The 18,631-nt window shown below is 38.9% G+C and overlaps 1 protein-coding gene across 3 annotated transcripts in view; it reads left to right on the top strand.

Annotated features, from left to right (window-relative positions):
• The window catches only part of mcf2l2 (MCF.2 cell line derived transforming sequence-like 2), a 113,701-nt gene that overhangs the window by 83,158 nt on the left and 11,912 nt on the right, over positions 1 to 18,631 (top strand). For all 3 annotated transcript variants that reach the window (XM_085265685.1, XM_085265686.1, XM_085265684.1), the window contains 6 exons: positions 4,545 to 4,640; positions 5,797 to 5,895; positions 10,222 to 10,293; positions 10,730 to 10,840; positions 14,661 to 14,770; positions 16,914 to 17,029. In XM_085265685.1, coding sequence (XP_085121811.1) covers positions 4,545 to 4,640; positions 5,797 to 5,895; positions 10,222 to 10,293; positions 10,730 to 10,840; positions 14,661 to 14,770; positions 16,914 to 17,029 — 604 coding nt within the window. The remainder of the gene's footprint in view (positions 1 to 4,544; positions 4,641 to 5,796; positions 5,896 to 10,221; positions 10,294 to 10,729; positions 10,841 to 14,660; positions 14,771 to 16,913; positions 17,030 to 18,631) is intronic.

The raw sequence follows: 18,631 nt of genomic DNA, 5'->3' as shown, positions 1-18,631 counted from the left end.
GGATATAAGAAAATCAGAGTGATTCTGACAAGGCCTCAAATAGACAGAATAATTCAAATTTAGCTGGTATAGTGTCGACATACTCTTGGAGTGAGTGGGGGCCGATGTCAAAAGCATCCCCTAAGTCCTAAAACACCACTGAAGGTGTGGTTTGCCCTACAGCAGTTTTTCAAAGGTAGGTTTCAGTAACTTAGTAAGTGTTCACTGTTTCTGCTTTCTTTTTATGGATTTTCTCCACCCTGCCATGCTCTCACACTGAATTTTCTTTACCACTCGCACAGTCCCAAATGCTAGCAGGAAGTTAAAGGTTAGGGAATGCTGACAGTGGCTGCTGCTTTGGGTATCGCCCTTCAAATGTGAGGCTGGCCTCTATAATAATAATAATAATAATAATAATAATAATGGATTGCATTTATATAGTGCTTTTCGAGACCCCTCAAAGCGCTTTACAATTCCACTATTCATTCACTCTCACACACTGGTGAAGGCAGCTACAGTTTTAGCCACAGCTGCCCTGGGGCAGACTGACAGAGGCGAGGCTGCCATATTGCGCCATCGGCCCCTCTGGCCATCACCAGTAGGCGGTAGATGAAGTGTCTTGCCCAAGGACACAACGACAGAGACTGTCCAAGCCGGGGCTCGAACCGGCAACCTTCCGATTACAAGACGAACACCCAACTCTTGAGCCACAATCGCCCCGCATATTATAAAACCAACCTGTCTGTCTCCTGGCATCCATTGTCACCTCCTGCTCTATTCTCTCTTTCCCCTACTTCTTTATGTTTCTGTCTTGTGCTGTTTATTCCTTCTTCTGTCAGCTTCCAGCCATTTACTTTTCATCAGTCATCTCTCTTTAATTCACTCTGTGCATCCCTTTTACTTCTCCTTAGTTCTCACATTCCTTCTCGTCTTTGATTCTTACTCAGTTTTCCGTCCTGGATTCCTTCTAATCCCATCTATTTCTTGTTGATAATGCTTTGCATTGAACTGTTATCTGAGTGTAGTTTTATGCTATGAAGTTTTCCTAGACAGACTGAGCAAACAGAAACACTTTGCAGTGACATCTCAGTGCTGATGAACTGCTTTTCACTAATGATTACCCAGAAATCACAGCAGTGATGTACCGTGTGTCACGGTACTTTATCGTCACCAGCTGTTATGTAGTGTGGACCAGAATGTTGCTAAAAAAATTCCAACAAAAATGAAAAAAGCTACATTTAGCTGCTCACAAGGAGTACCAAAAGGTTCAGTTCGATTCAGTTTTATTCATACAGCGCCAAATCCCAACAACAGTCGCCTCAAGGTGCTTTATATTATAAGGTAGATCCTACAATAATACAGAGAAAAACCCAACAATCACATAACCCCCTGTGAGCAAGCACTTTGGCAACAGTGGGAAGGAAAAACTCCCTTTTAACAGGAAGAAACCTCCGGTAGAACCAGGCTCAGGGAGGGGCAGCCATCAGCCGCAACTGGTTGGGGTGAGAGAAGGGTAGCGTTTTCAGATGCCGCATCTGACACAACCCTGAAGGGATTTGTGTTCAAACTAGAGATGTTTTAATTGTTAGGTAAATGTGTAAACTATTGCACCATGGAGTGAAAAAAAAAATAGGGTTTTAAATCGCATGGCTTCTCATATTTCTGATAGTACAGCAAAACATGTGCTATGGTTTTATCTTCTCTACAGTAATCCCCAGTGTGGTGTTTTCTTAGTGCCATTAAAAATTGCATGTATAGGCAAACAGTGATTAGGTGAAATGTGAAATGTGGTGTTGGCTGGGCATACTTATCCCACACAGTAATTAATAGTGGGCTTGCTACATGCACTGGTTCTTATATAGTGCTTTTCTACTCTTAACTGAGCGCTCAAAGCGCTTTTATACAACTTGCCTCACCCAGTCATACAAGCACTTTTTTCTATGCTTTTCCTATGTAAGTTCTTTCTATCTAACATTCACACATTCATACTCTGATGGATGCATTGGAGAGCAACTTGGGGTTAGCATCTTGCTCCATGATATGTGAAATGCAGACTGGAGCTGACTGGGATCAAACTACCAACCTTCCAATTTGTAGGTGACCTGCTCTACCTCCTGTTGCTTATTGAAACCCATATAAGGGTCCAGCTCACTATCCTACATAATAATAATGATAATAATAATAATAATGCTGCATACAGTGACAATTAGAAAACCTTTACAGAATTAACAGTCAAAAATACAAAATAAAACTGAATGTACAATCTTAACAAGGTGTGTTTTAAGAAATGGTTTAAAGATAGAAACAAAGAATACTGTGAATGCAGTGTGGGAGAGCGTTCCAAAGATATGAGGCTGAGAGCTCTGAGGTCCGTGGTAGTCGGACCAGCACTTAGTACTTTATCATGCAGACTTGCTTGAGCAGTTAATCAGGCTGAAAGGCTCATTGTGAAGGTGCAGGAATATATACACTTGTTTTAAACTAAATACAGTATAAAATATTTGATTGCAATATTTGTCATGTATTAGCAGCTCTTTTGTTTGAGTGACAGCATGGACTCAAACATGCAAAATCTGACAACCAATCTCGAGTCTCTGTCTTGGATTTATCAGTAAATCCTTTTTCTTTTTTTAGCAGGACTTTTGCTGATTGCCGACCTGCTTTATTTATCATGTTTATTGTGTATTTAAGATGAAGTAGCTTTTCTGGTCTTCAGTAAACAAAGCTTGATGTATTGATCTTTTGATGGTGTGAGCCATGCACTGCTCCCTTAGAAATCCTCAGTGTAGCCATACTTTGGCGTTGAGAAAGCCAGCCTTTGCTCAGAATAACAATGTGACTACTGACAGTTTCACTTAGTTCTGATGCCATGTTTCCCATGCTTAAAGTGCTACTTGGTAAGCAATGTTCCACTAGAAGCATGAGGCACATACATCTTTCTAATAGGTGAATATAGGGCTTTATGTGTACAAGCCCCTGATGAGTTGTTTAAATCCATGGATCATCTGAGCAATGCTTCATTGGACAAAAAAAACCCCAACATACAAAAATATGACATTTTTTACAAAGCATACACTGTAGATAAAAGATGTAATTAACGGTTGCAGCGAGCACTTTTAGGCCCACAGAACCAGAGGCTTCAATTTTATACAGTGCATAGTCTATGTACAAAGGAGTGAACATGGTCAATGACTTCTAATCTGCTTCAGTATAGCTGCTGACCTAGAAGCAGTGGAGAAACTGAAATATTCTTTTCATTTTACAGGGTAAAAATTATTGTGTGGTTATTATAAATATTTCAAGACCCTGAAACATCTCGCGTTTACATGAAAATATGTCAGATTTTGATGGGGTCTCAATCCTTTTTTTGCTAAAACTCTTTCACATTCCTTAAAAAAATGTCAATTATTGAGTTTCTCTGGACTGATGGCTGTGGTTAGGGAACTTTAGCCATAGTTATTATCTGAGGAAAGTGGCTCAATGTGTTATGTGTTTTCCAAAAAAAAAAACCTCTATGAGGGGAAAATTGAACAGATGTGAAGTGAAGACTTTCATCAAAATCTCCATTTTTGTAAGTCTATGTTTTCATTGTTATTGTCATTTATCTTGTAGTATTAGCTTCTCTTCTTTGGACATAGATGATCCATTCAAGGTTTAAGATGGAAGAATTAAGTCCCTCTTTCACTTAGCTTCCTTTGGCCAGTTGTACCGTTTAACTTCAATGTTTAATATGACATAATTTCATATTTCAACAGCACAAAATACAGATAATAACAAATAGTAATAATCTATAGTAGATTCCTAAATATCAGTCTTAGGAAACAATCTGCTTTTATGACAGACTTTTCTGCTTTCCATCATCTGCACAGTAGTTGGAAGAAGATTTGACTGCCTCACATGATCGAAAGCATCTTGGACAGAATGATGATTTTACACTTTGACAGCAAATGATAAAAAGGTTATCTGAAAGTCGAACCGTAAGTGAGTCAGAATAATGAATGAAAGTTGCAGTGTATGTGAGAAAAATCCTTAAATATCCTGCACGCTTTGCATGGAAGATTGCATAAAATTATCTGCATGCCAATGTCACAAAGTGATGGACAATTATGCCAAATTCTTTCAAGAAGTTAATTCTGGTAAACGAGCCACTATTGACTCCGAGTCCAAGGATACAGTACATTAATTTTAATCTGTTGATATTATTGTTGAATAAACAGTTGAAAAAGTGTTGGCAAATATGTCTTGTGGTGTAGTTCAAGTTTACCACATGTGAGAGGAAAAATCTCTTTTAAGTATTTTATTTTCTAAGGTATAAGTTTGACGTAATGAAACGTTGACTTATGGGGAAAAGGTATGTGTCTCCATATGGTACAGTATACTTGCTTCATAAACAACCTGCAAGTGTTTAGTAAGTCTGCAATTCAAGTCAAGACAAGAAATACTATTAGAGCACTTTGACAGCCATATAAACCCTTTGCATCACTTTATTCTTTTCAAGCAACGCTCAAACTGCTTCTTCTTTCTCTAATGTACTAACTTCTGCTTAATCTCGCTTTGCTACGTAGCTGACGCTTCAGCCAGCCAGTCAGGCTACTCGGCTGTTAATGCTAGGAAGCATTTCACCTTGCAAGGACTTTCCAACAGGAGGTCTCTTCCCGCAGGTAACAGCAATATGCCGAGTGCTCGCTAAATCCACCTGTATCGCCATCTTTATCATCATCACTGGCATCTTTGTCAACATTATCATCTGTTGTTTGCTCTTTTTATCTATAATTGCTGTCACGATAATGTTGATCGTAATGATAATTGTCATCATCATGAACGGCAGCAGCATCTGCCCTTTGTAGTTAAGTCTTTTCGCTCCGGTGCATGCCACGTAGTTCTTGCACGGATTTCTCTACGTGCATTGCAGTGTCTGCCATATCTCACATAATAAGACCGCATCTCCATCCACTCCTCTGTCTGTGCTTTTATCTGTTCACGTCTGTGTCATCGGCCCCTGCTTGCACTGCAACAACTGTGATTTAGAAAAGAATGGGATGGAGTTCTGTCGAAGAGGCATGATTTGACAGCAGGTGATGGACAGATGAAGACAAAGAGTAGCTGGGCAGAAATATATGGTGAAGCATTACACGGCATTTCACCTCACAGTACCAAAGCCCTCTTGACATTGTAATATGTTTAAACATATCTGATGGAAGAAGAGACTTGTTTTGTTTCACAGCAGTATGACCACACGGGTACGCTGATGACACAGTTGGAGGAATGAGAGAGCAGTTTTGAAAGACGGTCAACTCCAGTCACGTTTAAGTCACTAGACGGCAGACACGTCGACTGATAGAAACCTTTCTTTAAAATTAGTGAAAACTATCCCACTGTTGTGTTGCAGTGATGTTGCATCAGGTAAAACAAAACAAAAAAAAATCATACTTATTTCATTAGTGATGACTAAGAGGGAATCCTTCTACTTTAGACTTTTGTATCAGTCCAATTTAATTTTTATTGGCATGTCTAAACTTAGATTCTGAAAGTAAAATCTTAGTAAACTCTCAAAACAATCATTTTTCTTTCTCAGTTGCATTTTATGGTCTTTCCTAGAGAATGTATAGATGATTGGTTATTAAAATGGCAGTGCTAAGAAAGACCGTGAAGGCTGCTTTCTCTTTGTCTTTGATTTGCATTCTATTTAATGCCCAGAGTCGCTGTCCATCCTCCTCTTCCTTGTCATTTCGCCTCTTTTTAAATCCCGTTACTAAAGCTTTCTCTCCCCGTGCTTTTTCCTTTCTTCTTTTCCTCCTGACCCCTTTCCGGCTTTAGAACCTGCTGCTAAAGAGGCTGAGGTCCCCCGCCGCTTCTCTCTCACTTCGTCTCTTGCTTCCTCTTCCTCCTCCTCCTTCGCTACACGGCGCACAAAAGGTACCAGCCTTTGTAGTTCCTTCCTGCTCTTTACAGCCTTTTTCTTATTTTGATCACATTGGCTGCGTTGTTACTGATGTGCATCTCAATAGGTTGAATTCTAATTATTACAGTAAGTAGTTGTGAAGTGTCAAACAAAAAGGATGCATTGCTATATCGTACATATTTTAAAGTGAAAAGAAATTACATGTTTTGTGGGCTGGATCAAAAAGGAAGAATTGAACATTTTGCATTTTTAATATCATTACAATGGCGGTTGTTTGTTTTCTTTATTGCCAGATTTTGATTTGATTTGATTTTCTTTGGTCCACCGTACCAAACCTATTCTCCAAAAATACAGATGCAGGGAGAGGTTTGGAGAACTGAATGTTTTCACAGATTTCAGCAGAGATTTTCTCTCCACACTTCTTTTCCTCCAACCAGTCGAGGCAGATGGGCACCCTGTCTGAGTGTGACTCTGATGGAGGTTTTCTTCCTGATAAAAGTCAGTGGTTTTTCACCCCTCTTGCCAAGAGCTGCCCAAGAGGAATTGTAAGAAAGAGCCAGGGTCCACTTTTCTGTACAATGAGAATTCAAGTGAATCGAAACCGTGACAAATTTGTTTCGTATTGAGGTTATTTTAATGTTTTTCATTGTATTTTAAACAGGTGACTAGGTTATAGTGCATTGCCACACACCTGCCAATTTGTTTTGGGGTTTTGTTTACTCAGCTAAAATAGGATATATAATTAAAGATGTGTTTTAAACATTAACCCATAATTTCACCTATGGAGAAAGGTGGGCTAGAGCTTACCTCTCATTATATCTGAGAGAGCCTAAACATCCAGTCTTTTGTGTGATTTACAGAGTGCCAAACAGAGTTTCTTTGTGTGTCTTTGCTAACAGTAAATCATTTCTAATACAGAGCAACATATGAGTTTGATCAGTACGTGTATGTGTATCACTCCTGTAAGCTTACAGTGATTCTGACCCACAGCAACATACAGACTTGAATCTACAGCTCACTTTAGAGTTCTTGCTCACGTTTCTCTGTTAGCTACAAGCATGGATACATTATGCGCATTAGCTTGCCAAATTAGCTTCCATATGCACATCCCCTGGGAGACAAGTGCACTTCTAGTATCAGCTTGCTGGCTAAATAGCAAATTAGCTGGTCAGCAACTTCACCATATTCTCCTCTCTTGAGATTTGATTCGTGTCTGATAGAGAATTGCTAAAAACACAATGAGAGAAAGAAGAGATGGACGAGAGGTGGGCAGGCATTCAGTACAGATACTTTTTTTAAGCAACTGTAATGAAATAAGAATTTTGATAAGGTGACATTTGGAACGCAGGGTGACATTAAAAGTGGCAATAGAAGTGCAATATCTCTTACGAATACAGATGAGACACTGATTTTCAAGGAGGCAGAGGCAGGAAAAGAATTCAAATTGAACTTTAAAAAAAACTATTTCCATTCAGTCTCACTGTCCTCTTTTTATTGCATTTCTTTTATTATCCCTCATGCAGCTGAGACTGACCGATCAGAGCACTGCAGGCCACAGTGCTCAGCGGAGGTCTGAGCGTGGCTGTTGCTTTTCGGCCTGTATTTTTAATTCTAATCCACACTGTGTGCTAAGCAAGGAACAATATTACTCTATATTGCTTGATATTGTTGAAACAGATATGAAAATCTGTAGCACTACCGTGTAATTTTAATTGCATGCAGCTTTATATTTAAAACTGAGAAATGTGAATTATGAGTAATTGAACATATGGGCTGTATTTTGTTCATCACTCCCTCATAGCGCCTAAAACATTTTTGTAAGATAAACGTGTGGTTTCCATGAAATACAAGCAGGAGAACAGGTGTAAAAATGAAAATGAATGAAGACTGAATTCCATTTAGAGACATTATTTTTACGACTCTGCACTGTTACGTCTTCACTGGACAGACCAGTGCTATCATTAATGTATTTCATAACACTTGTGCTTTTTTCTGGTGTGATAGATATCTGATATGGAAGCAAAAAATAAATAAATAAATAAATGTGGTGTTGAGGCAGTGTTTTTACACAGATGTTAGTGTTACCATGCTGTGTTTCAACATCATGTCTTTATGTTTTGCTTCTAAGGAGCCAGGTTTTATTATTATCTTTTAAAAGTGGTCTTGTAATAGTTCTTCAGCCCTTCTTAAGGTCCCTCAAAGTTTCTTTGGATGTTTTTTCAGTCATTTTCAGTCCCTGTCTCTGACTGGTGTCAGAGGAATATTTTGGGTTTTTTTTAAAGCTGCTTAACACTGACATATGAATCATTCAAGAATAAAAAAAAGACACCCAGTTGAAGGGATGAGCCAACGTTGTGTCTACAAAGAAGCAACTTTAAATTGTATCTTTGGGCATTTTCTTACAAGCAGCCTTTCACAAAAACACATCATTTGTTCCCATTTCTTAATTTGAATCTATGAAAAATGCAAAAGATAACACAGTGTGACAGGCATGAAATAGTATTTCAACAGCATGATTCCCAAAGAGATATTAGCCAAAAATGTGGCGTGTGTGGGCTTCCTGTGCAGAGAGTCCTCAACACACTTGAGGAAACGGGACAAGTAGAGAAGATGAAGCGAAAGGCCTAATAAGGTATTTAAGTCATGTCATTAAGAAATAGGAGGTAAACATCTGGCCATTCAGTTGATACATCTAATGTTCAAAGAACTGTCAGTAGAAATAGTCTCAGTAGAAGGGTGGATGTGGAGAAGCCATTTTTCAGGAAGGGAGACAGGGAAAAAAGGCAGAAGTACTCCAACATTTTACAAAAATGTAACTAAAAATCGGAGGTAATAGGTCTGATGGAGGGATTCATTCAATTTTCAAATATAAGCTGTCGATATGTTTATCAAAGATCAGAAGAGAGGTTTTAGGTTTTTCATTTCAGCCACTGGTCTTGGGGATTTTGTCAAAATTAATTAAATTATGAATGTGTAAAGGTACTGTCAGATTGTGATCCACTGTATAACCGCCTGGAAGTTGTGTGATTAATTTTTTAGCATCACAATGATCCCTAACACACTGACAGTGTATTAGAAGAAATGTCTGGAACATGCAGTAGAACACGATCAGTCGTGGCCTATGACTCCCCAGAACTCTAACTCAACATTGTTGAAGCAACATTGTCATTCAAGTCAAGTCAGTTTATCTATAAGCACATTTAAAAACAAGACACGTTGACCAAAGCGTTGTACAAACTGGAAAAACAATTGTTGGATCATATTGACAGAGAATGGAACAAAACATAGTCAACAGGAGAAGAAAGCTTGCTTAAGCGACTTCAGAGAGAGAGTTCTTGCACAGTACTGTATCAGTAACTACTTGATATAGTTTTTATCTAAAAAAAAGTTGTAGAACTCTTAATCATTAAGTCCAAGTAACATAAAGTATGTATTGTATGATTGATTGTGTCTATTACTGGTAAAAACTAGGGACATGCATACACGTCAGGGGGATTCAAAGCCAGCTTACTCCCTGCAGTGCACAAATTATCACCAGTGGGTAGAAGACATGTTTCCATCTGCATACATTATGGTTGGAGAAACTCACGTATCAAATATGATACCAGGCACATTACAATATTACATGTGGGGCTTTATAGTACGTCAATCAAAACACATTTTCAGTTTGATTTTGTATGTGCAGATTTGTTTTTCAATGAATCAATAATTATAGATGTTTTGTGGTCAAAGGTCAAATATTTCTCACAAAAGATGAAAAAAACAATTCAAACATAACAATAATGTTTGCCAGCATTAAAGATTCAGAAAATACTTTAGTTACAACATATGAGAGATTACATAAGAGTCAGAAGCTACCGGTAACCATGTAGCCTGCATTCTCAGGTTTTAAATGAAGCAGCTGCAGCATCAGTTCTATATTCTGTTTAATTATGCTGATGGTCATGAATTAAACCCTGAAGAAAAGCATCCATTTCATTTATTCTCCAGCAAAAATAATTTTTTTAAATATAGCTGGAAAGATGGAAAAATAATTTTTTGTCAACTAATTGCTCTCATCTTTAGAAACTCTGTATCCAGGTGCCTATTACTGCATGGAAAATATGACTCTTTTCTTTAAAAAAAAATTAAAGTCATAATGGTCTTAAGATGATTCAGCCCACTTATGGCCTATGTCTAAATGACAAAATGGTTTTTAACAGAAAATAATATTACAGCTTCCTAATGTCTAAAAGGGGCTTTAAAAGGTTGATGAAAGGTGATTTGGGATGATGCAACCGTCTTTCTAATATGCTGGTTTCTCATTAATTCTCTTGTTGCATGTTATTTCCTCTGCCCAGGTCCCCTCTCTGCTAGCATAAAGAGCAAAAGGCATGAAATAAAGAGTGATCCCACTCCATTTGGTTATGAAGGTACAAGGAGAAAGATGTTATTTCTTGATTGACTGTGCTTCTTTATTTCTGGATGATGTGTTTCACCGTTTGTAGTTCCATTTCGTGCGTGCTTTGGTGACTTGTAGGTGGTTTGTGATGTTCTTTTTGTCAGTGCATGAGCATCAAATGAAATTGGTATCATTTGTGTGTGTGTGTCTGTGTAGCTTTTGTGTGTTTTGATCACAGATTTTCCCTGGTAGTTGTTTGGTGTTTTCTGTTGCTTGTTTATTTTTTTTTTTCTCGTTGATTCTGCATGGATACAGTTGCATGGTTTTCTTATTAGACAGCACACTGACTGGATGTAATTGTGCAACTTTTAGAAATTGTGCTTTTTAAATACAGGTTTTGGGTTTTTGTGGTGCAGTTTAACGGTTGTGATGACAAAATTGGTATAAAGCAGTTGGCTTCCCTCCAGATACATTGCGCGGCGCTATGGCAGCAGTCAGGAAACGTCAGAGTATGACTAGCAGCACTTCTGCTGGTCCTGGTGGCACCTCAGCTGTCCCTAGATCCACTTCCCAACCAGGTAACTACAGGGGAGGATTCATCTCCTCCAGTCACTTGAGAGACTATCATCCTGTGGAGTTGATTTCAGTTTTATGTGAAAGTATATTTTGTTTTTTGTTTTGTTTTTTAATTGTCCTCCTTTTGCATCGCATTGACTGTCTTCTTTAAAAACATAAACAGAGGCTATGTCTGTCAAATGGCTTCAAACTACTGACCAGTCCAAGTGTCCTTGTAATGATGTGCTTTCATTGAGAGTTTTTATTTTTCTACTCCCTTGTTAAATAAAGCTTAAACAAATTTAAGAAAGAAAGAAAATTCAAATGTCAACTGGTTTGAGGGAAGTGGTAAAAACCTTTCATAAACCCATCAGAGGAACATTTTTACAATGTTAATAATTTAACATGATTAATTTCTTCTGTCTTCCTGTGCACATGCTCGGCCTTGTATAATCTCCTCTCCAGCTTCTCTTAAACGTAAACCTCTAAATAATCAAAAACAACATGATAACAGCACCTATGGCTGTTTCCTAAGCAGGAACAGAGACCCATTTAGAGGCAGATAAGAAAACATGTGCCAAAGATATATTATTAAATAACAGTTAACCTTCAAATTTTAACTTTGAAGCCTTTCAGACAGAAAATCTGTACATGCGACCACATCGGCTCCAAGGCTAAAAATAACTGTTGAATGACGACAGTGTTGGGGAGTAACGGAATACATGTACCGCCGTTACGTATTTAAAATACAAAATATGAGTAACTGTATTCCGTTACAGTTACCGTTTAAAAAGGTGGTATTTAGAATACAGTTACTTTGTTGAAATAAATGGATTACACTGCGGTATTTCACTGTTTCATATTGTGGCGGGTCAGGACTGTTTGGCTTTTGTTTGGCAGCTACGTTCTGTTGTTCCAGGTGGCAGCGTTGCTGTTGCCATGGTTACAGGGTGACGCTCTCTCTCTCTCTGTGTTTCCTGGGTGAGAGAGCGCCTTTTTGTTGTTGTTGTTGTTGTTGTTGTTGTTGTTGTGCTAAGCTAACAGGCAGAATGCTACAGGTATAGCTCTAAGAATGTAGCATCATGGGCAGTGTAGTCCGTGTTGCAGGGAGAATGGACTGCCATACACGTTATGTGTCTGTGAGCACGAGGAGGGAGAAAAAGGAAAAGTATGAGTTGTCATCAAGCAGAAACGGGAGCTGGAAGCATGTAAATATAAAAATAACCACTGCAGCCAAGAAGAGTGCCTGATGAGCCCAGTTGTAAGTAAACTATTAAGACTCGACTGTACACCGTGTTCGTGTTTTCCTCCGAAACAATAAGTTCCGTTGGAGCAGCCTTTCAACGCCGCTCTCTGTCTTTTGCAAGCATAGTTGACCCACACAACAAAGTAAAGCTATTTTTCGGCTACGAGCCCTACATGAAACCCACCTATTAGCCAGAGGTCCCTTTACTACGGTTCGGAGCCGTGGACCTTCAGTAACAGTAATAAATCACAGCAATAGTACATTCACGTAGTTGTAAACAGCATGATAATATATTAAGTAATCCAAAGTATTCAGAATACATTACTCTCATCGAGTAACGTAACGGAATACGTTACAGAATACATTTTGGGGCATGTATTTTGTAATCTGTAATGGAATACATTTTAAAAGTAACCTTCCCAACACTGAATGACGATATATAGATGGGATCTGATGTTGAAGCCAGACACTAAACCAGTAGTGATAAGATAATGGAAAACCACAGACTTGAAAACATACCGAATGTTTGATATGAGTGTAACAAACAAGTGGTTGTTATAGATCACAAAAGAATTTGAAACTGCTCAAAATTATGCAGAATTATTGTAGGCCATATAAAAATGAGAAGGAAAGAGGCTTGTGACCACATTTTGATGACTATTTTGTGCCTTCAGAGATTAAATAAAAAGAAAGAAAGGAGGATAAGAGAGCTTATCACATATGCTGACTCTGGCTTTTTGTCCATAAGTTATACAGCTATGAAGAAAGACTGACTGGACAACGTAGCTACATCATTTCTCAAAAAAGGGGGAGATTTTGCAGCGTTTAGCCTAATTTGCCATACAGAAGAAATGAAGTTTCCCATAAACACTGTGAATATAAATGGATGCTTTTGTTTTCATTTCATTTTGGTTTTTGTGCGTTCCTTATTGTGTTTTTTGTTGTTTTTTCCTTTTTGAGTTTTGGGGACTGAACTCAGCATTCTGTCAGAATTCATCAAGCACAAATAAGCTGTTGTGATTTGGTGCGATATGAATAAAATTGAAGTGAATTTACAAATAAGAAAGTTGGTTTTCAAGCAGCCCTTTCTTGAGATGAATTTCAAACCTCAGCAACCGTAAAATGGAGACGGAAAGTAGATGTGCAGTGGAAGAACCTGCTCACTCCACCTAAACCATGAAGAAAACAGATACTGTTATCAAAGTTAGGTCTGATTATCACTACTGCCTTTGGTGGGGTGTTGTGATGGTGTTAGCTGTGACGTCAAATGGAAAATACCTGGTGCTGGTGGTGACAGACTTGAAACATTCAAATCTCCCTTAGTTTTATAGAACCACAAATTTAATATATAATTCCAAAGGTTTTATATATATATATATCTTTTTTTTTTTAAATAGATCAATAATTAATAAAAGGCTAGTGCAGTAGTTTTATCAAGAACAAAAAGAAAACTGCAACGAAACTTAACCTGATTAAAGAAAAGGTATAAAATATATTGATAAAAAGCTGATAAAAAAAAAAAAAAAAAAACTTTACCAAAAGGAGTAAGCGGCTGCTTTCAGAACCACACTGCTCAATTGCTGTCAAAGCAAAAGGCTCTTTGGCCTGGCCCTCTCTTCTCCCCCGGTCTAAACACCTCAGTGGCTGATTGACTGAGTGCACTCAGCTGTGCACAGGACACTGGCTCCACAGGAGCAGATGCAGTACCTGAAACAGGACGTAGAGAGAGCACAACACCAGCGGCGACTCACAATAGATCTGCGGTGATGTAACAACCAAAATCACATCTTAAGAGCCTTATTCTTTATTTTTACAAAGCACTTTACTTCAACAAATTGTAAAGTTGAAGAATGATGCTTTACAAATGCCAAGCTCTCACAGCTCCTTGCACTATTATAACTGGTGAAGCAGTTTTGGAATTCAAAAGCCTGTGTTCAAAACCCAGGCGTGTGAGAGTGAGTGTTTGGACCCACTGTGCAGCTTTTAAACTGTCTTAAACTGATGCTGGGATAAGCACTGTGTTTTTGTTGTTGTTTGTTTTTTCTTGTGTTTCTTTCTTTTTTCTGCCATTGTGGGAAAAAAGTTCAAATATTTCCCGTGTTGTCATTGAAAACCTCTTACTTTTTTGCTGCCGTTCAACAGTGTGCTGATAGATCAGCAAACTGCACCAGTACTCAAAAAGGTTGTGAGTTCAATTCTTCCCTGAGGCAAGAGTGATGTCTGGATAAGCAGTGTAATCTTTTTACACTGATACCATAAATATTAGACTTATTTTAAAATATGCATGCGCTGTATGTGCTGCTTCAGTCATATGCTAAAGTCGTTATTAACGTGAGAAGTATGGGTAGTGACAGCCTCCCTTGTGCAGGCTGCGACTCGTACGGGGATTGAAGTCATCCTGAATGTGAGAAATTTGGCTTGAGGTTGAATTCTTGGAAACGGAATCATCAAGCTTTCACGATGATGTAACCAATTATTTGACTGCACAGCAACATTACTTTCCCGAAGCGTCATCACCTGCCAAGATGCATATTAATGCCCTCCCTTGTTTATGAGTACATTTTTAATGGTAAATCATGTGTATTGATTCCCCTCAGGCTGGGCCCAGCGGCGTCTTCTTTCCATGGACACAGAGGACTTTGAGACGATTCCCTCCAGCGCAGAGGAATCCTCCAACTCTTCAGACGAGGAAGGCAACAATAAAAATGTAGGCAACATTTAAGTCTGCTGCCCACATCAGCTAAAAAATGTAAAGAAGTGAAGCTCAGATATGATTTGCTACATCACTGGATCATTTTGAAACTTTATTTAAGAGTGAAAGTTAGTAAAACGGAATGTTGCAAATGATTTTGTCCAGAATTGAAACCAGGTGTGACAATTTCAGCAACAATTAGCATTATTAAACTTTTGCCCGAGTGAGGAACGTAACTCAACTGCACTCATTCGACTCCAGCTGAGTCATGTCAGCTGTCAGATAAATCATGACATTTTATGATCATGAACCATCCCCCAACTGCTATACACTCATCTCTCATTGCCTCTTCACCCATTCTTCATTTTCCCTTCTTTTTCACTAAATCCCATTTCAATCCCCCTAAAGGAGGACCCCTCCACAGCTTAATTATTTCCCATGTTCTCCCTTCTTGTTAGCAGCAGGCACTGACCACTTGACATTTAGGAAATGAGGGGAAGATGAAAAAGGGGTAGGATTTTAACTGCACGTGTCTGCCGAATATGGCAGCATTCCCACATCCATTATAATCTGTGTGACGTACACGCACGTGCACACTATCGACACGAGGGCTGAGCACGTTAGTGATGCAGGGAATGTAGCAGCTTAGAACATACATTTGTAGGACACTTTATTAGGTACTTAGCTAGATGTAGGATGGACTACATTTTCCCGTCAGAACTTCACAGTTGCTGCAAATTTGTCAGGTGCATGTCCATGATGTGAATCTCCCGTTCCATCATATCCCAAATGTGATCTGCTAGATTGAGATTTGGTAAATGTGGAGGCCATTTGAGTACAGTGAACTCATTGTCAGCTCACGTCATAAAAGCTCAGATGATCTGAACTTTTATGACGTGGTGTGTTATCCCGCTGGAAACAACCATCAGATGATGGGTAAACTGTGGTCATAAAGGGATGGACAAGATCAGCAACAGTACTCAGGTGGGCCGTTGCACTTAAATGATGCTTCTCAGCAGGTAATAATGGGGCCCAAAATGTGCCAAGAAATCAGCCCCCATTCCATTACACCACAACCACCAGCCTAAACTGTTGATACGTGGAACCATAATGTCTAAAGCATGGATCTTTCTGCTCAGGTCCTGCCATCCAAATGCTGTAGCACAAAATCAAGACTACTCAGATTTGGTGTTTTTCAGATCTTCTGTTGTCCATTTGTAAATTGCCTGTGTATATTGTAGTGTCAGTTTCCTGCCTTTAGTTGACAGTAGTAGTTTTCTGTTGCTGTAGCTCATCTATTTCGAAGTTCAGTGTGTTGTGTATTCAAACGAGCTCTTTTTCATACCTTGGTTGTAATAGTTATCTAACACACTGTTGCTTTCTTATCAGCTTAAAGCAGTCAGAGCATTCTCCTTTGACCTCTGACATTAACAAGGCACTTTCACCCAGAGAACTGCTGCTAACTGGATATTTCTCTCTTTTTCAGACCATTCTCTGTAAACCCTAGAGGAAGTTGTGTGATTAAAATCCCACTAGATCAGCAGTTTCTGAAATACCTAGACCACCCCGTTAACAACCATGCCACATTCAAAGCCGCCTAAATCACCTTTCTTTCCCATTCTGACACTTGGTCAGATCACATCATGTTGATCTTGTTTTGGGTTGCTGCCATGTGATTGGTATATTAGACAAGAGCATATCTGTGTTAACAAGCAGTTAAACAGATGTACTTGACAAAGTGGAGAGTATGTTTGCATCATGCAGTCAATCACAATTTAAATTGTGTTCATCTGCAACAACAACAACTAAATAATCCCACATGTGGATGCAACTCAGATAAGACAAAGAAAAAATTGGGACATTCAATCCCTGTGGTGTGCATGTACTTAAAGACCCTATAAATCTTATAATCATTAACTTATTTATTACTATCTAGTACTACAAGAATAGCAAAATAAATGAAGTCCAATGTCTTGTCATTGGTATATTTAAATTTAAATGCTTTTATCTGCTGTCTTTGTTTCATTTTGTAGGGTATTGTTTATTACTCAGCAGTTAGAGTAGAACAGTACCACAGTACAGTAGAACAACTTTAAGCAGTAGCTTAAAGTCTTGGGATTGGCTAAATGTTGAATTTGAAAACCATTTCTTTCTGCAGGGTGACAGCAGCCGTTTCCGAGTACAGCTAACATACGAGTCTCGTGATCCGCAAGACCTCTCTCTGGAGACAGGTGACCTCGTCCAGTTTGTGGAGGAAGCAAAGAATGGAAACTGGTATGTTTTTGTTTGCTGGCTGAACCACAGGATTATTTAGAATGTCCCCCACCCGCCATCCATTGATTGGCTGCTGTATACCCTCCACACAGCCCTCCCTTCAAGTTTTTAAATTTCTGTTTTTAAGATATTGTATTCCTAAATAAAACTGAGCAAACATTACAGGGAATTTTACAGCATATACCTTTAGGGCATTCATGTTGCAAAAAAAAAAGAAATTGCTTGGAGAATGTTTAAATATTTGATTACTGAGGGACCTAAACAGTGATGTACAAAAAGTGTTGAAAGCAGTATTTTGCATAATTGTGTGGCAACACATTTTTAGGTAATTTATGAGGTGTGATCAAAAAGTTCTGGGAATGGGCCTCTCAGCAGGTGGCAAGCAAAGATTGTGTTGATGTGACTGGAAAACCTTTCAGAATATACTGTGCCAGCACACTATCACACTCTGGCAAGCACCAGTGTTCTGGTCAGTTTCTCCCTCAAGCGTTATGAGGGTACAGTAGAAGTCCATGTTGACAGCCTCAACCTGGAAGATTAATTCATGGTGCACAATCCAGTGAATGTCGCAAAAATAATGAGCGCTGCCTGCTCTCGGTCCTCACCCGAAGCACTGCCTCAGGGCTTGGAAACTGTGGACTCTTCCATTGAAACCTCAGTTGTAACTGGAGACCCAGTTCTCATTACCAGTAATGAGCCTCCACACGAAATTCATGCAAGTTTGTAAGAAAAGTTAACATTGGGTTACTGCGTATGTTTGAGGATTGCAGTAAAACCACAGAGTGGAATTTGGCCAGTGCGAAGGATCAAATCCCTTATATAGATCCAAATGTGGCTTCCTTCAAAAGGGGCCAAATTTAAATAGGGTAGGTTTTGTTTGTTTTTTTTAAAGGCCAGTTATTGAAACCTTTTGTTCACACACAAAAAAGACTGCACATTGAGCTACAACACCTTCTCTGCAGCTCATAAAGACATGCCATACCCCCAAAACTCACACTTGGACACCTTAGACCAGATGTCCATCCCTTGTTGCTTAGAGCCTCTAATTTGATTGTTTAACCAACTTTTGAGAAACTACATTTTCAACCAGTTTCAGCAGAGGTGGACTGTTGGTTTCAAAAAAGTTCAGGCCTTAGCTTTTAAAAGTTAGTACCTGAGTCACGGACACCATGGCATTCCCCAGCACCCTTATTAACCACCTCCAGTCGCTAGAAGCTTAGTTTATACTCTGTTTTCAACACAGACAGAAGACCTGATGGCCGAGCAGCCATTCTTAGTATATTTTCTTGAAGTCCATTTGAACTCCAGTGCCTGGGGCGCAGGCATAGTTTGTGCATTGTAATTTTAATTCTCTGTAGAAAAGTCAGTGCAGTCACAAAAAAGCCAGACAGGCAGACTGCATGCACAGACCCTCACACTTGTTGTCTGATGATTAAATTTAGGTCGTTTGGACATGAGCACAGCTAGGTGGACTTGTGGACATAGTATATACAGTATAATGTAGACTTCAAAAGGTATTTTCTGGGATAGCACAATAGGTCATACAGTAGAGGTATCAATGTTTCTCCAGAAATATATTGTTTGCCTCATTGCTATTTAGCC

Source organism: Mchenga conophoros, linkage group LG23, assembly GCF_057382185.1.
Source record: "Mchenga conophoros isolate Kocher_MC1m ecotype Shallow Benthic linkage group LG23, M_conophoros_male_GT1.1, whole genome shotgun sequence".
NCBI classification, from domain to species: Eukaryota; Metazoa; Chordata; class Actinopteri; order Cichliformes; family Cichlidae; genus Mchenga; species Mchenga conophoros.
The sequence above is the reverse complement of the archived record's forward strand: the minus strand, read 5'-3'. Positions and strand labels throughout refer to the sequence as shown.